The sequence below is a fragment of the Phoca vitulina genome, unplaced genomic scaffold (genome assembly GCF_004348235.1).
Source record: "Phoca vitulina isolate PV1807 unplaced genomic scaffold, GSC_HSeal_1.0 scaffold22, whole genome shotgun sequence".
NCBI classification, from domain to species: domain Eukaryota; kingdom Metazoa; phylum Chordata; class Mammalia; order Carnivora; family Phocidae; genus Phoca; species Phoca vitulina.
In genome coordinates, this window is record NW_022589725.1 from 38,421,015 (window position 1) to 38,448,675 (window position 27,661).

The window sequence follows — 27,661 nt, forward strand, 5'->3', positions numbered from 1 at the left end:
AAAATAGCAATAATTTAATAGTTTTTTTAAAGATTTTATTTGAGAGAGAGAGAGCACAAGTGGGGATGGGGGAGGGGCAGAGGGAGAGGGAGAAGCAGGCTCCCGGCTGAGCAGGGAACCCGATGTGGGGCTCGATCCCAGGACCCTGAGATCATGACCGGAGCCCAAGGCAGATGCTTAACTGACTGAGCCACCCAGGTGCCCCTAAAAATAGCAATAATCTAATCTGAGTGCTGTCATTCTGGATAGCCCCTGGACACATAGCAAGAAGAAATGAATAGAAGCCCCGGGGGCGGGGAGGGAGGGACAGTAGTATTTTGTCTCAGTAGGAAGAATTTTCTAACGAGTTCAACTAACAGGAAGTGGAAGAGGCTGCTAGGGACAGTAGCACGTCCCCCCACCCCCCTCCATGGAGGACACTTAGCGCGCAGTCGATGGCGTGTCGTGGATGGTGCTGCTTCTCCACCCTGGGCACGTCCGGAAAAAGGCTCCCGGGTGTCCATCTGTCTTAGGTGGAAGAGGTGACCTCTGGTGTCCCTCCTGCCACCCCTCCACCGCAGCAGGCACTTCTATCTTCCTGACGGTGGGGCCTTGCGCGCCCTGCGAGCCTCACTGCCCAGCGTGAGCAGCGCACCCGCAGCTCCAGGGGCTCCCGGGCGCTGGTGAGCAATGCAGGATCTCAGCCCTCCCCAGGCCGCACCAGATCAGAATCTGCCCTCTAGCACGATCCCAGGGGGATGTGTACGTTTCTACAGTGCCAAACACCACTGTAGACCTTCATTTCCAAAACACTTGGAACTGCTTTTCTCATCTTAGCTCCTGAACAATCGCGAGTAGCCACTGCGGCAGGTGACACCGTGTCGCTGTTTGCTGGAAGAGGAGGTTGAGGCCCAGAAGGCTTCCCTCACTCCATGGGCTGCTGGCAGTGCCAGTCTCGTGGTGCCTAATCCGGGGCCCCCTCCACCGGGCTCCAGAGCCTGTTCCTTCATGTCGGACTGCCTCCCCACCTCCCTCCTGCCGCCCACGATGCCTTGCCCACAGCCCAGGCTGAGTCAGTCTTTGATGTGCTGAGGAAGAAGAGACAAAGGATGGTGGAAACGCAGGGCCCCCTCTGCTGTATCAGACTCTCAGGTGCCAAACGCACCTGAGCTTCCGTGGGCACGCTTCTGTCTCCAGATCTCAGTTCAGACTTTGTGCCGTATTCTATGTTGTGATTGGGGGGCGGGGGCCGCGCTGAAGATGGTACTGGTGAGAGTGGGAACAAGGATGAAGATACGCGGCAGCTCCTGTAAAGGTGGGGAAGGGTGGAGGCCAGGCGGGGATGCCCAAGGGAAGGAGCCCTTGGAGGGGGAGCTGGAGGAGCCCGTTGTTTCTGTTGTGCTGGAGTGGGGAGCCAAGGGGCAGGTGTAGCAAGCCCTCTTCTAAGTTTGGCAAATATTGTTCCCAGCATGACCAGCCAACACCAATGAGACATTTTCAGGCTGTGTGACCTTAATGTCTTCTGCTCTGGATTCCTCATTAGTAAAGAGGGGAGCAGCCCTGTGGAGCCCAAGATGGAAGGGAAGAAGTCTCCTATGGCCTGGGTGATGGGCCAGCCGAGGGCCCCAGGTCTCTTTCCTGCAAGAGCTTGCTGAAGAATCTTGGTGACCCTACAGGGCCACACCGCAGTGTAATGAGAAAGGAAAGTATGGCTGGTAGAGGGAAGGTTTGGGAGAAGGGCAAGCTGGCCACTGAGGGTCACCATGCTTCTCGAATGTACTCCTGACACTTCAACTGCTCGGTCCCAAACATGTGAATTGGCAGCAGGGCTTATTTGCCAAGTTACCTTTTAGAAGTCGACAGGCTCTGGGTGTTGCAATGCTTGGTAAAACCGAGAGCTGGAAGAGCAATCAATAGAATAAGCAATAAAGAACAGGCAGGGTCTGAAATGTCTGAGTCCTGGCTTTCTCATCCCAGCGTCGGTGGCACCCAGCAGAAACAAGCAGAGGGACAGAATGGGGTCTCGTTTCTCCACACCCGGGAGGTGTTGGTGCAGGGTACTTCCCCAGGCTGGATGGACCTGCTTGAGGAGGGGCCTGGAGAGAGTGGAGGACCCATCCCTGGCCTTGGGGCTTTATACTGGACGGTTCCTCACTGCTCAGCGCTTTTACTGCCATTTGCTGCTCCCTTACTCTTGAAAAACTTACATTTTGCAGTAATTATAGATTCAAAGGAAGTTGCAAAGCAGTCCGTGCTCCATGTACCCATCGCCCGATTCCCCCAGTGCCTACAGCTTAGCACCAGGAAACGGATCCTGTTACAACGTGTGTGTCTCGTGCTGTCATGTTACCACATACGTAGCTCTTTGCGACCACCATCACCTGTTCCCTTGAATTTAAAAAAAAAAAATAGCTGTGGGATCCTCACAAACTCTGTATGGACTGATTCCCTGGTGCTTTCCTGATGGCAGGAAGGGGCTACTGTGCATCCCCAAATGGGGGAGGCATGGTTCACGTTGTATTCTAGAGCTGTGTGACCCAGCGACCCTCTGTCTCGCCTGTATGAAGTCACACGCACATGCACACTCTCATACTTTCTCTCTGGAAGCTTCAAAGTGTGGAGCAGACAGCTCCTTGGCTGGGCAAGGGGAGGAGCCTGTTCTGTTTATCTGGATTCCTTTTTAAAGGAATCAGCGTGAAATCAGACAGACTTGGAAGTAGAGGTTGCTTTCATCTGTAAGAAAAGGAAACCAACCTAACCAGTGGGAAATCACTTGGAGTCATGTGCGCCCTACACATGAAGCATAGCTAATCATCCTACAAGGACACCAGAGTCTGCAATGGACTGGAATAGAAACAAATAGAGGAAGAATTTGCACCCAGACATCACAGCACAGACAACCCACAACGATTGCCATTTTACTCCTTTAATACCAACTTTCAGATAGAAGGTTAATTTTTTTTTAACTGACCCCCGTCTAAAAAACAAAGGACTTTTGGGATCCACCAGGGCTGGATGTCGTCATCAGTGACTGTGTTTATGCCAGGCCATCAGCAAACTTGGTCACAGGTGGTGCAAGCAAGGTCCTACAGGGTCAGAATGGATTCATATTCTAGTCATCCCCGACTGAGAGCATCAGCACCTGAGAGAAGACCGGAAGTCGTGCCCGTGACCCATGTCTGACTCATTTGCGGAGGGGCGTGTCAGAGACGCACTCCGTAGCTGCACGGACCTGAACGTCAGGCAGCCACATGCTCCAGGATGTGAAGGAGTTAGGTACCCAGGGTTAAGACAGCACAAAGATAGTCCAAAAACAGGGTTACACCTTCCCGCTGATGAGGCCCCATCACACAGAGCAGTCTTCCTGTCTCTCTCACTCCCCTGGATGGTGGTGTGCGGCCCTGAGGCCTTTTGTGAATTTGCAGAAAGAAGAGCAGCTCCTAGCATGGGGAGCCCAGCTCTGGCCTCCTATCTCCTCATCCTGTCCCCTTAAAAGTCCCCCAAGGGCAGGGAAGGTGTTTGAGAGAACTTTACCCTGGTTCTGAATTCTGGTTTCCAAACCCAGATCTGTGGCTACAGCTCTGTGGGTCATTGTTCAAGCTGCTTGCTCGTGCATGAAACCACTCTATTTTTCAGCATTTTAAAGTTTCTATGAGGCTGTTCTTCCTGAATTCAGTTCCTTCCTCTTTGTCTAAACCCAAGTCACACTCTCAGTCTTCTCCTCCTGGCCGTACGAGGGCACTTAGGAACTTATCAGAAAGCAAACCAAGATAAGAGACAACAGAAAGAGGAAAGCATATGCTTTGCACAACTCACCACAATCCCCTCTCTGATGCGGGGTGTTCTTCCTGCCCCTGGGATTCTTGGCCTCACAGTGGTGTAAATCTTACTGTGTTGCCGTCTTACCATGTTGCCATGCAACAACATATGGGAACGCCACGTGCGTGTGCACGCGCACACACACACACGCACACACCCATACATTGTTAAAACCTCACTTGTGATCATGGCTAAGAAGGGCTATGATGTTGTTAATATAATTTTTTATAACCTCCAAATGTTTGCAAGTGTAGGGCCAGAGACGGACCACTCCCCAGAGGGGGCTGGCCTGGTGTCGTTCCTACATAGTCATGAACTTGGCTTCTGCTCTGGAGCAAGGCAGAATAAACACTTTAAACCACGTGAAGGAGGAAGAAATCTCAAATGAGTGAGAGTGTCGGTAAAGAAGAGAGAAAATATTTCTAGGAGAAAGAGGAAGGATCTAGTAATTCTTATTGCCATTTTATTTTTTAAATTATATATATATTTAATTTCATGTATCCACACATATATAATACCTGTATAATAGGGAGCTTGACTTTATTTAATGAGAAGTGGTCTAAGATCCTTTACCTTTTTATTCTTTTTTTTTTTTAAAAGATTTTATTTATTTGACAGAGAGAAACACAGCGAAAGAGGGAACACAAGCAGGGGGAGTGGGAGAGGGAGAAGCAGGCTTCCCGCCGAGCGGAGAGCCCGATGCAGGGCTCGATCCCAGGACGCTGGGATCATGACCTGAGCCGAAGGCAGACGCTTAACGACTGAGCCACCCAGGCGCCCCTACCTTTTTACTCTTAATGAAAGAAGGAATGAATTGCAACAAATATGCATTGCTTCTCCGTCAGAAAACAATGAGAAAATCTGTACATGTTTTCATTCAAACCAGACATCGCCTTTTGTTTTATTTATTTGTCTGTTGGCTTCCTTTTCCTTCAAACAAGTTTGCAGAAAATGAAATTTATGTGTTTACGTTTACGACATCCAAAAATGTTAGTGTGACCTTGGAGTGATTGTTTGGTTTTGTTCTAAAGAATCTGATTGTTTTTTCTTAGACTCAAGAATTTAGTGTACTCTGGGGATTGAAAACTGCATGATTTAATTTAGGTAAAGATAAGAATGTAACACCACTAAACATACAGAATTATTTAGTTAACTAAGCAAGTAAATCAGACATGCTTTGAGATGCTGCGGCTGCACTGAATTAATAATAATGCATTGAAGAGTAGATTTGACTAATGTGCACTCCATGTATTTGAACAGCACTTCACTTCCAACTTCGTTAAATATGGCTAAAAATGTAAAATTAATTATTTAAAACCATAGAAGGAATCCAACCTTCCCCCAGTTTTACCCCGAATTACAAAGTTTAAAAAAAAATTGCAGTTAGTCGTGGCCCTAATGGAAAGCAGGTGTACGATACTCTGTTAAGCAGACTAATTGGGGGTGATGAGCTTTGCATTGCAGAAGGATCATTAGTGAGGGTAGGATTCTGTACTCCTCCAGCGCGTGGGCCCTGAGCCACTCACACATTTAAAGTATGATTCAGTTCACAGAAATGTTGTTTATCACCAGCTCTTCAGGAAAATACTCTTATGCAAGCTCAAGTCCCTTAGTACAGGAACCTTTTGGATTGCAAGGGACATTTAAAAGGACTTGTTTTGTGGGTTTCCTGGCAGCTGGTAAATATCTTTGCAATTTAAAAAATAAGCTAATTGATGTCCATGATTAGTGTCTGTTATTTAAATGTGAAATAGCACCTTTATTTTTTTTTTAAGAATTTCTTTTTATTTATTCATTTGAGACAGAGATAGAGAGAGAGCAGGAGCCCTGGGAAGAGGCAGAGGAAGAGGGAGATGCAGACTCCCTGCTGAGCAGGGAGCCCGACGCGGGGCTCGATCCCAGGACCTGGAGATCATAACCTGAGCCGAAGGCAGATGCTTAACCATCTGAGCCACCCAGGCGCCCCACCTTTTGAATGGTTCCTAGGATTGCTGTTGTAACAACCGCCTGAGCTAACATTAATTGAGCTCACATTTGAGGTGCTTTACGGGTATTGTGTCCTTAAGTCTCAGCTGCTCTGTGAAGGCAGAGAGAGGTGCAGTAACTTGCCTGAGGTCACTCAGCTAGTGAAATGTCAGAGCCGCGTTTTGAACAACGCTGCGTTGTTGCCTCTTTGCCCGCGGATCCTCATCCGTCCAGGGCACAGCTATGTGCTAAGTGAATGCGTGAACAAAGGCTCAAGGGCCAGGAGGAAGAAGGAAGGAAGGACTGACTTGCAAAGGCCGAGGGATGCCCTTTCTGCCTTTTTGTTCTTGAAAATGCTAAAGAGAAAAATTTTCAGATCAGGTCGTTTCTGAAAGAGGGTGGGTGAACATTCTCAAAGTCGTGGGGTTTCACAGCTGAGTGTTTCTAAAAGGTTTGTTGACAAGACCTTGTGATACCTCTGTCCCAGAACTGAAATAAAGAGGGAACAATGTCCAGCATTTTAGAAGAAAGCCTTCTAAAAATTATACATATCTGCATTTACAGATTCTGTCACCGAGGCCTGGCCTGAGACACAAGGCCACCGCTCTGTGGAGAAACTTCTCTGGGACCCCCCCCCAAGACTAACTTCTGTTTGTTCCTGCTCTGGGGGCACCAGTAAACTATTTGAGGGTTGAGCTAGGGGTCCTGTCCCTCCTGGGAGTCCTGGGGAGCAGGACCTGACCCCCCGGGACCCCAGCATCACCTCCAGGTTTGTGCTGGGCCCTTCTGAGAAAACCAGATTTCAGACATCAGCTCCTGGAAGTAGGTTAGATCACCTGGGCCTCGGGGGAATTTGCCTCGTCGTGTCCAGGGCTTTGTCCAGCGTCTGAGCCCAAGAGGCCCGAAGGGGTGGTTTTTCCGTCTGGACAGCTGCAGGCTGGACCAAACGCGGGGGACATAGCAACAGGAGAGCGCCCCTCTCCAGCACGGGCTCCTGGGCCCGCTGGTCCTGGCGCCGCCCACCCAAATCTGTCCTTGCCCCCAGCGAGCATCTGGTGATCACCGGGAGCCGTGGGGGTGTTGGGGGGGAAGAGGCGGCAGGTGGAGGAAGCCCCCGCACCCCGGCCCGGCGGCAGTGCCGCCCGTGGGCACCGTGTTCTCGCAGAGGGTCAGGGCGGCGCACCTGTGCAGGTGAAGCAGCTCTTTCACTGCAGTAAAGACTCGAATGGATTTGCCTTTTGAAGACAGGAAAGTGGCAGTGGGTGTCAGGCCACGCTGTCCTTTTTGTGCAGGTTTTTTTTTTTTTTTTCTTTTAAACCAACTCTCCAGCTTTCTTTGAATTTCCCTCATTACCTGGGTCCCCTGGCTGCCCCCTGGAGGCTGGCCCGAGCCGCCCGGCCTGGGCTGTGAGCCGGCACGCACATCAGTAGTTCATCAACGGTGCTTGGTGCTGCTGAGCTGACCTACTTTTCCTGTTTGCCCACAGCAGGCTAAGCCTGTTTAGCGTTGTCCAGAGGGGCTGGGCAGAGCAAGGAGCTTTCCGAGTCGTACAGATGGCAGTCTTCTGGGTGAACGTGGTTTAATCTGTTTGCCCTGCTTTCCATTAGTCTAAAGGGTTAGGGCCCAGCACCCGAGGTGACGCGGGGACAGGTCCAAGTGCAGGGCATCCTGTGTCCCAGTTCGGCCTGTCTCCTGGAGATCCTGTGGCGTGGTGAATGACTGCTGGGAACCAAGGCTTCTCTCCAAACTTTAAAAACAGATTTCTAAATGGAAGCTCTTTGGCCACGTATCTCCTTACTGGGGACCTGTACTGAGCCCCGGGAACCTCTGCTTGCTGAGACGCAGAGAGGATGGGAACTGTGCTTGCCCTCCCTGGAGGGGGCTGCCTTCCAGTGTGTGTGTGGCGGGGGCAGGGGGACACAGGGGTGACCGGCTAAGGCCGAGGCCCCGCAGAAACAAATAGAGGTTGTAATGAGGTAAGGATGGCAGACGTGGGGGCGGGAGTAGGGGTGCTTCCCTAGCCTTGGATGGGACCAAGGCTGGAGGGAGGAAGAGGATGGTGTTGCCAGTGTAGTTGTCAGGGGACGAGGATGGAGGAGGGGACGGTGTGACAGGGGGTGGCAGCTGGTCAATCCAGGGCTGAGCATGGATGCCACGCTCCGGAACGTGGAGTGTGTCCTCCGAGCCAAGGGGAGTGTGCACTAGTAGGTGTGCATATCCCCCCTGCAAACACATAACACACGCTTACTGCTTTTATTCTTTGTTGAAATCTTGCTGCGTTGCTGCTTGTGGGCGTAGGATAGTGTCTGTTAGAGTTGTTCAGGGAAAAAACTCGTGGGATCAGATAGGCATGATTAAATAAGCTGACATACGAGAAAGCCAGAAGCTAGCGCTTTATCTTTTTCACTAACTCCTCCTGTATTTGTGCATAGCAAAATGCCTTATGAACGGTGTCCTGGGCCTGCCCTTTCCGATGGTGAAGCCCTGACGGAACCGTCCTCACCATGGGGCTCGTGTCTGAAACCCTCCTGGACACCGTGAAGGCGCCACCCCCCGGGAGGGTCAGGCCAGAGGGCGAATGGTGCATTTCCCGGGGTCACTTCATTGGACATGCAGGAGAGGCGAGAACACAGGCTTTGCTTTAAAAAAGAAAAAATAGACTTCTCCTATTTTCTCTCGCAGTTTCTTCAGTGTTATCGGGCCAGATGGGAGGAGAGAGATCTTCTAAAATACCTTTCATTTACAACATGAATATCTGAATGTACAAAGTGGGGAAACTGGAGGTTTCTAGTCCTGCCAGGGCACAACCCAATTGGCCTTTAAATGGTGTGAAAGTCGGGCCTTTTTGGACCTGCTGACAACTCTCTGCTCGCTTGATGAACAAGTCTGTCTCGGGTAGTGATTCCCCCACCGTCGGCTGAGGTCTTCCTGGTGGAAGTGCTTGGAGCCTCTTCTCTCACGGGGCTGGGGCTTCTTGGTCTGTGTTTGTGTCTGTAGGGCAGGCCTTTCCTCAGACTCCGTGTGTGCAAGGGGCTGTGTGTTTCTGGAAGGGAAAATGGAAGGCAGGTGTCCAGCGAGGGAGGGAAGGACACGAGTCTATGTTGGAAATCACCCTCCATCCAAAGCTGGTGGGGCATCCAGAAATGGAATTGTTTCTACAGAACCTGCCTGCTTTACATCTCATGAAGGCAGCTTGTTCACTGGCAGGGGCACCCCTTTTCCTTCTGCCCCTCCCCCAGTTAGGGGCTGCTTGCCGTGGGTGGGCTGGACGTCTCCTCGGGGCGCCCCCTGGCCGGGCCCCTTGTGGCATTGGTGACTGTGGCTCCTACTTTCTCTCGCAGTTTCTTCAGTGTTATCGGGCCAGATGCTCACAGAGGCACACGCGGGGCGGGGCACCCAGGACAGGAGCGGTCACTTTGAGCAGGCACGAGGCCACCCTCTGCTTCAACAGGTCTGAGTGTCAGTGGTCAAGGCCCATTTCCCAACCGTGGGCACCAGATACAACCAGACTCGGGTCGGGTGGGGAGGCCTGTCCAGGCGGCTTGGATGTACCTGTCAGCACTCCCCACCGCAGAGGAAGACCCCACAGGCCAGCAGCCCCTCCCCGGGGGGAATTATTCCCAGCTGAATTGTACCACAGGGAGCCAACAGCAGGAACACCAGGGGCTCTAACTCCGGGGATGCCTGTGAAAAGTGAACACGGTCAATACAACAAGTCACCATAGGGTCTCACAGCACGAAGAGTGCTCCCATGGCCTCTTATCAGCCCACGGGCTTGGCAGGAGCTGCCTGGCTTTTCACAGACAGCAGACTGCATTGCCCATTGAGATTGTAAAGAAAAGAAAAATCTTTCAATGAGAGGAGAGGGAAGGCGACGCAACGTAAGGCCGTTTGTACCAACGAGGTGTGTGGTGTTAGGTGTGCAGCTCTGAAGGTCCGGGCCTGCTCTCGCCGCAGAGTCAGGTTTCTGACCTCCGTGCTGTGAAAAAAGGAGGCGATTCAGCTTTCTTGCCCACCATCCCTTGCTAAGTGCTTTGCAGGGGTGAGCTGCCCTCTTGGGTCTCACATGGACGGGGGAAAGTGGGCATCATCCCGCGTTTGCAGTGAGGTAGTCCTTCTCGAGGCTCTGTCCAGGCCACCACGCTGTGAAGGGAAGAACGCAAAGGACATTCAAACTTAGATCCTGTCGGCTCCCAAATTAATCGTGTTGCCTCCCACCGTTGGCAGTTCGCGTGAAACATCCCACATTTTGATTAAACATTATTTGAAGCTCTGATGTGAAACCCCAAATTCCACAGCCTGGGTGTCCAAAACAGGCCTGGCCTCTTATTTCAAGGGCATCTATTCCTTTGGCTCTCCTTGCAAACTTGAGCACAATGAGGATGAGTGTTCCCAGGCCGGAAGGAGCATTAGTACCAACGGTTACGTGGAGGGGAGATGTTGGCTGGAGCAGGGTTTTATGGATCCATTTCAGTTTGTCAGTGGCAGCTGACGAGCGGTTCCCAACAAAGGCTTTAACTGACTCAGCTCTGAGCATGACTCATAAATCTCCTCTTCCCCTCTTGCTGATTTTTATAGGCATCTATTGTCCACACCCTGACCACACACTGTCCCCCATCGGATTCTCTAGTTGACTCAGGTTTTCGCTGTGGAGGCTAAACTCTTTATAAAGGGGCCCTCTGAAAGGAATCTGAAGTGATTGGAACATAAGATCCAAAGGTTGCAAGAATAATAGGTCCCGCGAGGATGAACCTAATATCCAGATATCGAGATGCTTTTTATTTTGGAAGTTCTTTGCTGACCGAACGATGTCATTGTAAATTTACTTAATAACGAAGTTTCTAACTTTCTCTATCCCCTCCTTCATTGCTCTTTCCCTGAATAATGAATCATCAGACCCTTGGAAGTGGGACTCATGATCATAACTGACAGATAAAGCTGAAGTGTTGACCGTGGAGAAGCTTGTGGTATCAATTCTCGTGTGTTCGTGGAAGCTCGCTGAGGTGGGGGATCTCATCTCGGTAACATCTGGGAACCGGGCCCCGTGAGGCCCCCCAGCAAGGCTCTGGAGGCACAGCTGCATGGGGGACTCGCCGGAGTGGCCAGGGGGACGACGGATGGGCCTGTCCACCATGCATTTTCCAAGTTGCTGAATGTGCCAGAGTGTGGAGAGCATTTCTCAGGTGGAGGGGAATTCGGACTGTAGGAGCGGGTGGCGCTCAGATTTTTACTGCCCGTTTCCTTTAGAAAAGCTATTTTTTTCCCCAGCAAATGAATCATTGCAACCAAAACAACATTCCCTGGAGAGGAAGAATTAAAATGTGGAAGTTATTTCCTAGCCTCCCCCAAAGGACAAAGGGAGACAAGTAAGCATGGCAGTTCATCAGTGACTGTTTTTCAAAGCCTTTCTATTTCTTAAATATAATGAGGAAAAATTGTTACCAAGTTCGCACATAGAAGATAGAGATGTTAATCTGAAACGACATGCGGTCCCCTCACCAGGGGCTGACTGGGAGGACAGAAGGCACACTCACTGTTGACAGTAAATAAACCCCAGTGGATGGGGGGGGGGGGCATGCGTGTGTTTGGTATCGCCCCTTTTGATTTCAACACATTCTTGTTTTTAATATATTTTTTTTCTTTTTAATGAACTAAATTCACCAGGTTTGGTCGGTACGGTGGGGAGGAATATTAGCATTCTCCAGATAAGTTGGGTCCTATAATTCAAACCATTTCTCAGCCAATTTGAAAATGTCATGATTTCATTTTATAAAAACAATGGCCTTGCAACACAACAGGCTTATAATAGTCATTTGGAAGAAAATTCAAGATGATATGGAATGACCCACTGGCTTATCCTGGCTGTACAAAAAGTTAGAAAGTAAAAGACCCTGAAGAGGAAGGCTGAGTAGTGATTCTAGTGATTCTATCTGGCCCCCAGCCTGTTTTTGTAAATAAAGTTTTATTGGAACACAACCATACCCATTCATTTACATATTGTTTACAGCTGCTTTTGCCTAAATGATTCATTTGCCTCCCATCTCACTGCTGACACACTGTGGGACCCAGGGCAGATGTGCCATGAGAAAACAAGCACGCTGCCATTTGTTGGTCACTGTTCACCAAGGGCCAGAGTTTCAATCCGTTATAGGGCAGTAGGTGGCTGTGATAAAGAACGTTCCAGAACCCTTAGTGTAGAAATTTCACCTAGGTAATGAAAATGTCACTTGCAGACCTCACTTTTGTTCTTCAGTTCAATTAAGGTCAATAGCCATTTTTTGAGGACATCCTCAGTCATTCTGTGTTTATCCCGTTCCCTTCTTTCCCTCCCTCCCAGCCTGACAACGACCTAGGTCTCTGCTGAGTTACCACCCGCCACCTTGGGCAGGACCACCACTCCAGGCAGTGTGTGGGCATGTCTGTCTGTCTTTCTGCCATGCCCCCCCCCACACACACACACACTTTTCAACTCTGGTAGACAGGAACAATAATCCCACTCTGATCAAAGACATTTTATAGGCTTAAGTACCAGTTTCTACTGCCTACTATTTAGCTTATTATCATTACTGATATTGTGATCAATAGTAGCTAGACATTTTTGAGGATTTATATGTGCCCGGGGCCTGTGCTGGGGGTTTCTCACCAATTCTCTCATTCTCTTCTTGTCACCGCGCAATGAAGAAGGCCCTACTGTCCCCGGTGAGGCACGAGGACGGGCATCACACCTCCTTGCCCAAGGTCACACAGAGCAGCTGAAGGGCGGAAGCAGGGCTTCAGCTTGGCGACTCCAGGCCACCACGGTCTTTTCCTCTTCCCAGAGGTGGATGCCAGCCCCAGGAGCTCAGAGACCCCGTGTGTCCCGCTAGCTCTGCCTCCTCTAGCAGCGGGTGGGGACTTCCCGAGCCCAGCCCGTGCTCACTGGCCTTGCTTCGATTCTGCAGCTGGGCTGCTTCCTGGGCCTAGCCCAAGGTGCTTTACCCACCCCATCCTGCTTGGCGGTCTCCAGCCACCCTGCTTGCTGGCAGCCACACGTGGTCTCTGGAGGTGGGGCAGAAGCACCCATCTGTGGGTGCCTCTCGGCTGGTAACATACTCTTCCCACCCACACAGTCCTCCCTTTCTCTGGTCGGGAGCACCTCTCGGAAATGTTAGGTCTGTGTGGCTCCATTCACCCTGCGGTGACCTTCCTGCTGTGCAGAGAGTGTGTTCATTGAAATTTAAGGCCGCTAAGAAGAAAGAACGAGCCTGGAGTCACCTGCCTTAGCAGGGGCTCAGGCCCCCAGTGGGAATGTAAAGGCTAGGACCGTTAACGGGAGGCGTGGGATGGACAGGACTCCCCTTGAGGCCTGGTTGCAGGCATCCTGCTGGTCCCTTTTGCACCCATGCATGCAGACATACTTCTCATTGACGGCTCACACCATCTCTGCCTGGTGGGTGTCAGCCTCACTTTAGGAATGAGGGAAACAGAAACTCAGGAAGTTTAAGGGACTTGCTCAAGGTCATAGAGTAAGTGGGTTGGAACTGAAATGTAAATGAGCCTGGCTCTGAAGTCAGAAGCCCACACATGGGCGGCAGGCTGTGGGTGAAGTGCCTGAGTCCGCTCCAAGAAGGCACAGCCCAGGGTGGGCTCTGCCCGCAGGCCCTGTGTCCATGGGCGGGTCACGCAGCCCTTCTGGGTGGTGCCCCCTGATTCGTAAGGGGAGGTAACCAGAGCCAGCCCATTCTCCCCATAGAACCGGATGGAGATAAAATGAGATTCTGATTTTTCAGACTTTTGTCCTGGCTGAGGGTCGATGAGGGAGCCATTGGCCCCTTTGACGAGTCCAAGTGGCTTTTACCTTTAATTAATAGCTCCTGCACACACGGCAGTGTTTGTTTTAACTTTTAGTCATCAGGACATAGTTGTCGCTTTAAATGTACTTTGTGAGTACTGTCATTCTGGATTAACCATGGTCACTGAGAGATTTGTGGGAGTCGGTGTTAGTCAATCACACCAGAATTCAGAAAGGGTTGGCTCTGGCTCTGACCTTCCTTTCCTCCTCTCTGCCTGTCTGTCCCTCCCTTCCTTCTCTCCTTCATTCCTCAGATACTTATTGAGCACGTAATATGGGTAAGGAGCAGGCTGGACATCATGGCATGTGTAAAGATGCATTATGTCTCGTCCTTGCCATCAAAGAAGATCACCTGATTTTGAGTGTTGGCTGTGGGCCAGGCTTGCGCTGGGTACTTTCACATGTACAGACTTAATTCTTTCTAGAATTGCAGCTGTCCTCTGAGGAAGCTATCTCTCGCCTCTCTGATCAGAACCTCAGGTGCCTTCCCATTCGCCCAGAGCAAGAGACAAACTTTGTCCAGTCTCCCTGGTATGTATGCCCATGGCTCACTTCCCTCAGTTCATAGCTCAAATGTGGTCTTATTTGTGGGCCTTCTATGACTCCCTAAAACACCAGAGCAAGACTCCAGCCCACGACAGCACTCCCCACCCCTACCCCACCCCACCGCCCCCTGCCGCCAGGGAGTCTCCTTTATTTTTCTCCACAGAAGTTATAAGCAGCTGACAGTGTTTACTTATGTACTTGCTTGTGGCTTGCCCGCACTCCCCTCTACCTGCCCCCACCCTCTAAGAGCCATGAGAGCCGGGGCTTTGCAGGTTGCCTGGTGCTTGGAAACTACCTGTTGAATCACTGAACATCACATTAGTGCTTCACTGAATACACTCCGTTAGCTCTTTGCAGAGAGAAGCCACATGCAAGGATCAGAGGCCTCAACATGCTTAAGCTTCAGTTTTTCCCAAATTAGATTCTACACAATCTAGATTCAACACAATCCCAATCAAGGTTGCAGCAGGCATTTTTATAGAAACTGACAATGTAAATTCCAAAAATTTGCAAGGAAATGCAAAGACCTAGAATAGCCAAGAATCTTAAATAAGAAGCACAAAATTGGAAAGCTCACACTACATTGCTACCAAGAATCCCGATAAAGCCAGAGGAGTTAAGATCGCGTAGAACTGGCATAAAGATAGACAAATACAAGATGCCACAGAGTTGGGAAGCAGAATAAGTTTCCCTAAACAGCAGGTTAGCTGTCTTCAAATCATGTGCTCTATATGTTTCCAGGTGAAGTGCCTCTAAGTTGAAAGCAATGGGCCCAATTGTTCATCTGATCAAAGTTCAATGATTATGTATCAAGACCTAAAAACAGAGAAGATAGTATATTCATTGTACTTTTTTGAGATTGATAACTGGACCTACCACTTTAAGTTTAGCAATTCTTCATCTGGAAAAGGGGTATCTTGGAAGTTGAAGAAAATTATTGCACATACTATGTAAAAATGTCACTAACATGCAGTTTAAAGATAAGTTTAGCACTACCTCAGCCATCTGGCCAATGTCACAGTGATAGATGCTGTTAATACCCTTTATATGATGTCATAAGAATGGCACTTGGCCACTGTGGGCTTCCTCCTAAAAACCCATATGCCCAGCCTGTGAGAAAAACATCAGACAAACCCAAATTGAGGGACATTCTACAGCTACTCCCCTGAATTGTCAAGGTCATCCAAAAGAAGGAGAATGTGAGAAACTATCATGTCTATGGGATGCCTAAGAAGACACAATGATTAAGTGTAATGTGATGTCCTAGATGAGATCTTGGGACAGGAAAAGGACATTAGGTAAAAACTAAGAAAATATTTAAAAAGTGTGGACTTTTCAATAAATGATCCTGGAGTACCTAAATGTCCAGATTGGAGGGGAAAAAATTTAATTTACAATGGACTATAGATCTTAATGTAAAAGCTAAAATGATAAAGCTTCTAGAAGAAAACAGGGTAATTCTTCATGATATTGAAGTGGCAAAGATTTCTGAAGACACAAAAATCACTGACCATGAAATTAAAAATTTATGAACTGGACTTTATCACATTTAAAAGACACCATCAAGAAAGTGAAAAGGCCAGGGGCGCCTGGGTGGCTCAGTTGTTAAGCGTCTGCCTTCGGCTCAGGTCATGATCCCAGGGTCCTGGGATCGAGCCCCGCATCAGGCTCCTTGCTCCACGGGAAGCCTGCTTCTCCCTCTCCCCCTGCTTGTGTTCCCTCTCTCACTGTGTCTCTCTCTGTCAAATAAGTAAATAAAATCTTAAAAAAAAAAAAGAAAGTGAAAAGGCCAGCCACAGACTTGAAGAAAATGTTGACAAATTGATCTCTAGATCTGGCAAAGTCCTGTATGCATAAGAGAGAAACTTCTACAAATCAGGACAAGGAAGACAAACAGCCCAAGTTTTAAGAAGAAAGAAAAAATAAGCAAAAAAACTTGAATAGACAGCTCACAAAAGAAGCTATCTCAGTGGTCAATAAGCACATGAAAAGATACTCAGCATCATCAATCATAAGGGAAATGCAAATTCAAATCCCAGTGAGATCCCACAACATATCCACTAGAATAACTAGAAGTAAGAACCCAATACCAAGTGTTGGCAAGAATGAGGAGCCACTGGAACTCTCACATGCTCCTGGTGCAAATGTAAAACTGTACAGTCACTTTGGAAAACAGTTGGCAGTTTTTAATAAACTAAGCATACGGCTACCCTATGATACAGCAGTTACACTCCTAAGTATAAGCACTCAAGAGAAGGAGCACTTATCTCCACCAAAAGACTTGAGTATAACTTATACTGCTGATGTTAATTTTGACCCCTAGGGAAGGTGGTGTCTGCCAACCTTCTCCACTTGTAAAGTTACCATTCTCCCTTGTAACTAATAAATATATTGAGGGAGATAGTTTAAACTATGCAGATATCCTGATTCTTCTCAAACTTTTGTGTATTAATTCCAGCATCCATCAATGGATCTTTCCTGCAACAATTATTCTTATGGGGTACTGATGGTGATTTTCTGTTTCCTGTATTCATTCCTTCAACGTTTATGAATTGGAGTTCTTGTGTAAGGGAGATCTGCCCCCCGCCACCAACCGCCCCTGTATTTATTTGTTTATTTGTATCAGTATGGACTCATGAATAGTGTCTTCTGTGGGTTATACTCTATCATTACTGATTTTGTGGCTTAAATAGTTCCAAGGATCTTCTCTGCCAGGCTCTCCTCAGCCTCTGATCATTATCGTGTTATTATTTCTTAAAAGTTTAGTTCCTAGATGCAGGTGCCTATCCTTCAAATTGGGGGAAATGTAAAAGGTTTTACAAGATTCCAAATAGTTTGTGTTCCAGAAAATCCAAGAAACCCAGAACTGGAAGAGCCTCTCAGGAATGAACATTACTGGCATGCTGGGTAGCCTTCCTGTTCCCCTTCACACCTCTCCACCCTTCTCTCTGCACCTGGGATTCCCCCACACTGATGACATCATGGGCTCCCTGCCTCAGCGTTCTGGGTGGTGTATGTAGCCAATAGGAGACACCAGCGGTAAATGGGACAGGCGGAGAGAGAGGGGAGGTATTTATTCCCTTGACTCTCCTCTTAATGAAAAGGTTTCTTCAGGCTGGCTGCGTCCTTCCACCAAATGTCCCCTCCCCTATATGACACACTCCTTCCAGGTTTGGGAAACTGTTTCCCTGTGGTCCCTTCACCCTCAGAGATGTTAACAGCTTGTCTGATACCAACCCTAGGTAACTACACCGTCCCTCTTGGTTCCCCTAGACCCCGCCCACAGCTTTGTCACGAAGTCCCGTTTCCTGTTGGGATTTTGACCAATAGATCTCATAAATGTCTAAGGCACTTAGAACATGTGGTTGTCCTGAGTAAAGATTCTATAGCTTCCCTCCATTGTTAATCACATCAACAGTTATTTTCTTAGCCCCAGACAGAATCTTCTCTGCCTTCATTTGAGCCCCATTTTCTCTTTCCTGGCTCTGTGTGATCCTAAAAAAGAAAATCGCTGCTCAAAATCCTTCTCATTGCAAACTATGCAATTGAGAAGAGTAGTTGCCACCTCTTAGACTTCTCTGCTGTTCTTTTAACCAGAGCTCACAGAAAAAAATTTTCTTCCCTTTGACCCCCTCGCTTACGTGCCTTTGGGCCCTGTCTAGCTCCTCCACATCATGAAATAAAAGGATGGCTCAAAAATACAAGGGTGGGGGGTACAGCCGTGTTCATAGCAGCACTGCTCGTGATAATCAAAAGGCGGAAGCCACTCAGTGTGCATGGACGGATGACTGGATAAATAAAAGGTGGTATAAACACATAGTGGAATATTATTCAGCCTTAAAAAGGAAGAAAATCCCCATATACGCTATGACGTGATAAACCTTAAGGACATTATGCTAAGATTGAAATAAGCTTGCCACAGAAGGACAATACTGTATGATTCCATTTACATGAGGGACGTAGAGATGCATAAAGACAGAAAGCGGAGTGCAGGGTCTGGGGGAGAGGGAATGGGGAGTTAGGGATTGATAGACACAGAGTTGCAGTTTTGCAAGATGAAGGGAGTTCTGGAGATGGTGGTGATGGTTGCACAACAGTGTAAATGCACTTAACCCCCTGAACTATCCACTTAAGAGTGACACATTTTGGGGCACCTGGGTGGCTCAGTCGTTAAGCATCTGCCTTCGGCTCAGGTCATGATCCCAGGGTCCTGGGATCGAGCCCCGCATCGGGCTCCCTCCTTGGCGGGAAGCCTGCTTCTCCCTCTCCCACTTCCCCTGCTTGTGTTCCCTCTCTCACTGTCTCTCTCTCTGTCAAATAAATAAATAAAAAATCTTAAAAAAAAAAAAGAGTGACACATTTTATGTAATGTGTATTTCACCACAGTTTTTTTAGTACTAAAACAAAACAAAACAAAACAAAAAACCATGGAGGGGCCCCTGGGTGACTCAGTAGGTTAAACGTCAGCCTTGCCTTCCGCTCAGGTCATGATCTCAGAGTTCTGGAATCGGGCTCCCTGCTCAGTGAGGTGTCTGCCTCTCCCTCTGCCCCTCCCCCACTGCTCACGCTTGCTCACTCTCTCTTTCTCTCTCAAATAAATAAATAAAATCTTAAAAACAAAACCATGGGGAGGGCATGGGAGACAATAGGCTCAGTAGGTGTGGAGCTCCCATGGCAGGTGCTCCCGGGGAACTTGGCTTAGGCGCCGTCTCTTCACACAGGTGCAGTTGAGCAGAATAGCATAGACAGGAGTCAAGTTAACAAGAATCAGGCAAGGAAATGGGAGGGATAAGGAAGAAGAGAGAGTATGTGTAAGTCATCAAGGCTTCATGGATTCAGGAAATGTTTAAGGACCAACAAATATAAAACAGAGAAGATGGGGTTGATAAAGAACAGCTATTATAGTCACTTGTAAGTTTTCATTTTGACTAAGCAATCCCAGTAATCCCAGTAATCCCAGGATCCCGGAACCTCAGGAAAGCAGCGTGAAGCCCACATCCCTCCCATGAACCTGCTCTGTCTGGGGGTACCTGGTGAAGGGCTTGGCTTGGCTGGGTCTGCGCTCACGCCCTGGACACATGCATAGCCGGCCCTTTCCTGGGAGCACAGACCTGGGCTAGTGCATCACTAACTTGACACCACATTTTTCATGTCTTAAAACTTGGAACAGATTCCATCTGGAAAACATGAAGCACATGCCCGTTTACAGAGGCGGTAACCCCGTCTTAATTATGATACAAGCCTCAACTGCTTAATGGCGTGTCTCACACATCTATCACTAAAACATGGCTGCCATTGACTGAATGGAGTGTGTGTGTAGACAAACTGAGTGTAAGCATGTGGAGCTGCAAAATTCTCCCTCCGCGTCCAGCTCACACCCGTCCCTGTGCACGTATCAGACCAAAGTCACACAACCAGATTATCTTAGACAAAGATTCATTGGCGCCATTAAAACATATCTACAACTTGAAGTATTGAGACTGTTAGTGCATTTGCAAAGTGTCGGGTTTGGAGTACTGACCTCAGACCCTCTGAGAACAGAAGCGTGTGGGCAATGGTGACTCAGCTCTTCCCGGGGTCCCCACCCTGATCCCGGCCACTCTGCCCGCTCGGCCACCACAGCTTTCACCTCCAGTTCCCCCTGAAGACTCACAGGCCTGCGTGTGGCAGAGGAACCCGGATCTGTGAGGCTTAAGACATCCAACCAGCCGCCTGGGAGAGTGCAGGCTCTGGGCGGTGAGGTAGTCTCTGATGACTTTGGGCTGTAAGAACATTCCTGGATTGTTACTTAATTTTTCGCATCTGTGTGCCTTGACTGTCTGGGAAGTGTAAATGCCTTAAAGGAAGGACTGTGGATTATAGTACTTTCGGGCCCTGTTTTTTCCTGGCTGCATGCAAGAGGGGTTTGTGTATTTGAATGAACAGATATATAAATGCTGTCTGTCCTTTACAATGTCACGGGCACCTTGCAGGTTTAAGGTCTGAGATAAACAGATACTTCATTGAGCTGGGTCTAGACAACAATTGTCAAAGTGTGATCTGGGGACCCCTGGGGGGTCCGGGAGGTCAAAACAACTTTCCTAATATTAACACATTATTTGCCTTTTTTTTTTACTCTGGTGAATATACAGTGAACATTTCTAGAAGCTCTTTTGACTTCTGATGACAGCACGGCTCTGGCATCTATTGGAATGAGTGCTTGCGTATTTAAGATTTCTCAGTTTGGACCCGCATACACAAGAGCTCTGCAGTGTCCTCAGTAATTGTTGAGAGTGTAAAGGGTTTTGCTGGAACCAAAAAGTTTGAGAAGCTCTGGGTTCAGGCTTGTTGGTTAGATAAGAACAAAATGGTGACACCCAGACAGACCTGTAAGAAAGGTCTAGAAGCAGAACAATAATCATCTGTTCTTTTTTGCAGGAAAAACTGCATAGAAAATCTAATGGATGAAGATGAGAAAGACAGGGCAAAGAGGTAAGAAGGCAGGGCTTTCCTGCCTCGGCGCGTTTCGTGTGGTCTGCCAGGCTCAAGCATGCTTGTCCTCGCTCCGCATGGATGAGAGCACCAGCAAGACAGGCTTGGGGGGGTGGGGGTGCGGGGAGACATGCTCTTGGTATCCACTGTCCTTGATATATTGCAGTTGCTCTACTAAAAAAAGAAATGTATACCAGCTCCCTCGATTTTGTTCCTTATCCTGAAATTCCTCATCGTCTGGGACTTGCCAAGTGGTTTTATTTTTCACGTGTTCGTGTATTAACCCTGGTGACCTGGGTCTCCTTTCAGAGGCCACTGGTTACCACTTTTCCAGCACAGAGACTGCTCGGGAAGGCAGCCTGGCTGGAACCGGGCACCCCTGGGTTCAAATCCTGGCCCCACCGTGGGAGCTGCCTGGCTTTGGACAATAACAGGAATCATCTTTCCCACACATTGAGCACATAGTAATAATCATCCTCGTGCACTAAGCGCTTCCATACACCCTGCCTCAGTTTCTTCATCCGTACTTGGAGATCCCATACCTTATGTGGTCGTGGAGTTGGCCAGAAATTCTAGCTTGGTAGCTGGTGTGTCCAAGCTGTTATAACCCTATCCTTGCTTATTCCTCCACTGGCCATTTACTGAATACCTACTGTGTGTGGAGTCGTGGAGTTGACAGTTTGAAGGAAAAGAGCCTTCGAATATTCTTGACGTCACACAATCCGCCCCCAGGGGCAGTTACTGTGCTAGGCTTCGGGGAAATAAAGGGGACATGAGGAGGACACAGGTGAATGGAGGCAGTTGGTAGGTGACTACAGACCTTCAGGCTGCTGGTGACAGGCCTGGCAATAGAGTGTGCTCTCCGGGGAAAGCCTTCACTCAGGCCGAGGACGAACCTTCTTCCTCCAGTCTCATCTCTTTCTGTTCCCGCCACTGTGTGCATGTGTGTGTGCGTGTGCGTGTGTGTGTGTGTGGCGGGTCCCCCAGGCCTCTGTGACAGGCTCTCAGACTGCTGCAGAGCTGAAGGGTTTGCCTGCTTCCCTTCACAGAACCCACTGCCTGGTTGTCACGTAGAGAATCCTCCACTCGCAAATGGTGGAGCCTCAGAGGTCCCCCAGTTCGGTGTCTGCCTTCCATGGCTCCTGTTGGGGGGAAGGGTGGCAGGCATGAGAACAAGTCCTCAGCCACTCCAGACCCACCAGCCGTGAATTGCAGGGCACAGGGGGAGTCTGCCTTGCTTGTCAATTTCCCAAGTGTTTCCTTAGCGAAAAATCAGGGAGCAGGGGAAATGGCCAGAGGTATGGGTGAAACATGGTGGGCCCAGAGCGAGGATTGTTGAAACGGGGCGGTTCATCGTACGCTTATCTCCACCTTTCCATGTTTGAGAATTTTCTCGGGGCACCTGGGTGGTGCAGTCGGTGGGTATCTGACTCTTGGTTTCGGCTCACGTCATGATCTCAGGGTCTTGAGATGGAGCCCCATGCCGGGCTCTGCGCTCAGTGTGGAATCTGCTTGAGATTCTCTCTCCTTCTCCCTCTGCCCCTCCTGCTCATGCTATCTCTCTGTCTCTAAAATAAATAAAATCTTTTTTTTTAAAAAAAGGAAAAGAAAATGTTCTCCAATAAAAATCTAAATAGACAACAATTCAAATAACACCCCAGTTTATTCTGAAGTAACATGCTCCCCACAGCGTTGCTTCTCAGACCTTAAGCCACAACCTCCAAGGGTCGCAAAATCCGTGTGGTCCCAAGTAACAAGTGGATGAACAGACTAACCCAGACCAGACGAGAATGGAATCCTCCTGCCTTCTCTCATGGGCAGGCTGGCTTCCGGTTCTTCCCTCTGGGTGTTTGGCCTCTTGGTCTCCTCGCAGGGAGCCGTGGATTGGGTGCAGAGGTGGACACCAGCCCTGTCCCAGCTCGTGAATTCCAGCACACCCTCCCCTCTCTCACCTACCACTTTCTCACCTGCAACACCAGGCAGTCACTTCCGCCCTGCCCTCCTCCAGGGTGATTAATACATTGACAGGGTATTCTTGTCAGCATCATGAAAAGGTCAGCAGTGATGGCCGGCAGTCACAGAGTGCTTCCTGGGTGCCCTAAGCCTTTGATGCTAAGTACTTTTCTGTGCATTCTCTCCTATCATCTCAACATTCCTTTGAGGTGTATTTCACTGTTATTCCCATTCTATGGATGAGGAACTAAGGCTCAGTACCTGGTCAAACATCATAAAGCTCGAACAAGTGGCAGAAGTAGAAGTGAACTGTAGGCTTCCTGACCTCAGACTCTGTTCTTATTCCCCAGACCACGAGCACATCTCTTCACGTAGGGACTATCAGCCTTTCTGGCAGGCCCAGACTGAGCGCTCTGTCGCAGTGTGACTCTGAAGTCAGTGGGAGTTTGCTTCTGCCATCCTCATCTTCGTGTCACCTTCCGGCCCCCCGGCCCCAGCCCTGCCTCCACGGCAATGCTTACCTCGAAATCCAGAGGAGATGAAATTCTTCCATACTCAGGGGTCACCAGATAGACACAGTCCAATAAAATCTTAGCTAAAAGTTCTTAGCAATAAATCAGGTCTTATGCAGTTTCTTTCCATTCATTCCCACTCCTGTTTGCTTTGAGCCGTGGACACCCACACCCCCACACTGCCTGTTTGGGAACCTCCATGCACACATACGGGGTAGTGAGGCTGCTGGCTGGCCCTCACCCCCTCTTGACCTCAGAGGGGGAAACAGGTCTAGAATGTTTGGTAATACCCAGATCCTTTTGCCAGAATACCAGCAATAATGCAGTGTCCCTCATAACACGTGGGAAAAACCAGGAAAAAACAACCACAATCCTAAGATTATATCCGTTTTGAAGCCTCCCATTCTAGCAGGCTTTGTAACAGCCTGAGAGGCCCTTCCCCTAATCCCACCTGGAGGCCTGATAGGAATAGTTTGCACTCAACATGATTTTTTTTGATGAGATTAGAAATGCTCAGCTTCAGCTCAAAACCCTTATTGTCTCCAGAAAACACGCGCTCTGTTGGGCAAGGTTTCCAAAGCTTTAGGGAATTCCTGGTTTGTTTGGATTGTTTGATCAAGTATTCTGAACCAAGACAAGTTCCACTTTCTTCTGTGAATTCCCCTGCGAATCCAGGGAGTATTGAGTGCCCATCGTGTGTCAGAACTGTTTGCTGTTTTCCTGAGGGAAGATGCAAAAACACGGGCCTTGAACTCAAAAAGGAAACAGTTTGATGGAGAGACATTTGGAATCGAGGTTCCCAGTGGACCATTTTGTGGTCCAGTCATACACCTGCATTTCTAATTCTGGTGTGATGTAGTTTTGTGGTGTGTGTGTGTGTGTGTGTGCACGCGCGTGTGTGTGTGTGTGCATGTGGTCATCCAGGAAGCGGTGTGACGGGCAGGAAGTGCACAGCTTAGAATGAGACAGGCCTGCTTTGACTCCTGACACTTTTACTTTCTGTCCTCAGATGAGCTACTACACTTCTCTTAGCTGCGGTTTCTCCCTCTGTGAAATGGGGGTGATGATAGCAGCAACCTCTTGGTAGGGTTCCGGCAGAATTAAACGCAGCTGCGTGTAAGCCCGTGACACACTGCGGAGGGCACGGAGCTAACAAGGAATGCTAAGGTGTCCGGAGCCCTCACTGTGGGCCTGCAGCATTTTGCAGGCATGACCTCTCTGATCCTCACAGCAACCCCACAAGCTTGGTTATCATTAGCCCCATTTTACAGCCGAGAAAGCCGAGGCGTGGGATCACACAGTCCCAGTCAGTGCCAGGCAGGGATTCAAATTCAGGCAATCTTCCGAGCCTGGGCTCCTAACAACATCTCATGACAGTCAGTAAATGGGAGCCTTTTGGCTGACCACGTGCGCAAGGGGTAGGGTGCAGAAAGTGCCGTAGGAATCCTCTCTTCCCGAAGAAAGCCAGTTTCTGTAACTTTGCAGTATTGTAAAGTACAGCTTACTCTGTTTCGTGAGAGAACGGAACACTAAGAAGAAACTCATTCGTGGTGGCCTCTTCCTTCTGTCCCGTATTAAGTGACTAGTTCGTCAGCATTCATTAAAGTGACATCATCTCCTACCAGCTGGGAAGTTTTGTTTCCATAACCGTGTGCATTTGTGTTGCGGGAGGGAAGACGGGTAGTGAGATTAGAGTGGTTGCTGCCTTTTATTAATAAGAATGAAGAGTGTCAGGCAAAAGGAGCCAATCCTTGGGGTTCTCGTTAGCGTGAATGCTGGTTTGCACACACAAGCTAACGTCAGGCAAGAGGGAGATCCAGCACCACAACCAAGAGCCCAAACATGCACTTTTGCAGAAGCCGAGTGTTGCAGAAGGAAAAGCTTTAGCCATTGGGAGGCTGCTCATTTCTCCTGGTTCCCCCGGGGGTACTTTATCAATGTGGACCTCTCAATGACTGAGAGCATTCAGTCACCCTCCCATCAATATTTGTTAACTAAGTAATATACTAAGCAAGTGGAAGAAAAAGAGGAGGATACATAGCATTACCTTGCCCTCAGAGGGCTTTGGGCAAGATAGAGAGGCATTCTGGAAAACAAGCATAAAGGAGGAAACATATCCTGCAGGGTCTGTGTTGAGCAGAGCTGGGATGATGATCAGAATTCATAAGCTCTATTTCTCAGCCAAGTGCTCTTTCATGGAGAGGAATATGGTTAAGAGGAGGAGACCGACCTCGTTTTATTGTTTCATTTCTCTGGAGGTAAATTCTGTAGGTCTGAAAGGAAAAGCTGGTCTGATCCATGAAGGTCGTAGCCCGCTTGCAGGACTCCAGCTCCACGCATGCTTGCTGATGCCCCTGGGTGCAGGCTTGGTGCAGAATGAAAAGCCTGGCCCTATTCATGATATGTCGATGTTTCCAGCTGGAGCCGATAGTGCTAATTATGCTGTGATTTTCCTTCATAGGCTCTTGATTAGGAATTATGCACATCATCATAAGCCCCGACACAGGGGGGAGATGGCAGTAAAAAATGTTTGAGACTTCCTTTCTGTTTGTTTTATTTGGTGATTAAGGCAGCAGCGGGCTTTGCAAGAACATAGAGGTATCAGGACACATGATTCATTTATATTGCCCTGTAATTTCCAGATGAGTGATTCTGTATTCCAAACAAAGGGAAAAAGTAGAACCGCACTCGCAGGCAGAATGCTAATTCTTCCTGTGGCCCAGTAAACAGCAGAATGGAAAGGGGGCCTCCCTCTATTCGGGGCTCTTGGCTTCTACCCTGGTGGGGTACTTTGGTCGGCTAAGAAGAATTGTCAGAAGGAGAACCGTGTGCCTAGTAGGCTTAGAAACTTGGGAAAGTCCTTGCCCAGGGACACCCAGAACCTCTCTGGGAGCATCTGAGGCAAAGAGGAATTCACTAAAGGCCCTTCCAATGATTTCAATAAATTTTAAGTTGAAAAAGGATGGTCTGAAGTCCACTCTTTTGAAAATGCTTCTTTTCTGCAGGAAAAGCTAAATATTCATTTGAGAATTTCAGGGACAAATTGCTAAGGCTTGTGCTCCCGTGAAATTCTCCCTGTGTGACCGTTAAGTAAGAATCACTGGAAAATTAGGCCAACTTCCCATTTGGGCCTCAACATTTTCTGATAACTCTGGTTAAGAGTAAAAATGTCCCGGTTACATCTCAGGAGAAAAGAATAGCACCGGCTGAGCTCAGTGATCCCACAAACCCTTTGCCAAGTCTCTGCAGTAGAAAACATACTTTAGAATTCTCCATGAGATGAGGGCAGCACCAGCCTGACCCATCTAGCGCCACATGGGGTGACTTCTCTCTCCACACCCCCAGTGACATTCTCTCCTTGAACTGAGCTCCTGAGCTCCGTGGTGTCCTCAGCCCCCACCGTCTGGGGGTGCAGGAGGCTGCCTGGCTTATGGACATGGGGAGGTGTGCACCTGTCCCGAGGACCCAGGTCTGGGCACACGAGGGGACTGCTCTGACCTTAAATGGACCTTGCTTTATGCCAGAATTTCCCAGAATGGGAAACACTAATCTGAGGAAATGCCCCTGAAAACAAGTTTGGGCCATGCTGTTTACTTTTTCCTCCCTTTTGGAGATTTTCAGGGCTCCTTAGCACATTAAAAGTGCTAAGACAGCAATTAACAAATAACCCAAAATCTGTTCCATTTTATGTAACTGTGAATTTAAAAAATTATCTGGGAAAAAAACCCAAAATTAGTAACAACAAAATAATCTTCCCTGGCCATAGTTCTTTTTTCTCTAAATAATTCTTCATGATTTTCCATGGAAGACCCTTTGCCCAACTTATATCAACTTTATTCCCATCATTTTTACACATTTTCTTACATATGAAAAAACACCAAAACATTTGAAAAATACTGAAATGTTTAAAGCAGTCAACAAACTCATTTATAACCATCACTATCTATAGAGAGCCACTGTTACTATTTTGACATATTTCCCATCTCATTTTTCTACAATGCCCATCAAGTTTTAAGAGGAATCTTCTTATAAGGTCTTTGTTCATGTGGCTGATCAGACTCTAATTGATTCTTCGTGGAAGTTAACCTTTCATGGATAGGACTGTCTTACTGTGGAGGATATTTAAAATTTATGTCATGCCTCTGAGCATTGCCTTTGTCACAGTTGCCTCCCTGGATGTTGACAGTGAGCACCTACTTGATATATTTCAATTCTACAAGAAACTGTGAGTTCCTTCTTCAACCACTCCCTCTGTTTCAGGTTCCCCAAAGCCTTTTGTGGAGACTTCAAAAGAAGCCTAAGACCCAATCCTGATAAGCCTTCTCAGACAGGTTCATTTTGCTCCGTTTATAATTCTCAGGTTTGAGAGGACGAGTCTGCATGCTGATCGGTTTCTCTCTCATCCTATAATGTGGAACTAGTTAGCCCAGTTTCAATATGCCAGAATTCCTGGTCTAGAAGGAATCTTGGGCATCACTGAGTCTTTGCCTTAGGCATTAGCTCTCCTACGTATCTGTTACTGGATAACAAACCTCTCCAAAATGTACAGGATTCAAGTGACAGCATTCATTTGCCCATGGATCTT

General features: G+C 48.4%; 1 protein-coding gene across 2 annotated transcripts in view; it reads left to right on the plus strand.

The window, feature by feature from the left end:
- The window catches only part of NPAS2 (neuronal PAS domain protein 2), a 152,181-nt gene that overhangs the window by 49,142 nt on the left and 75,378 nt on the right, over positions 1-27,661 (plus strand). For both annotated transcript variants that reach the window (XM_032419610.1, XM_032419609.1), the window contains exon 2: positions 20,558-20,611. In XM_032419610.1, the coding sequence (XP_032275501.1) occupies positions 20,580-20,611 (32 nt within the window). In that variant the 5' untranslated portion in view covers positions 20,558-20,579. The remainder of the gene's footprint in view (positions 1-20,557; positions 20,612-27,661) is intronic.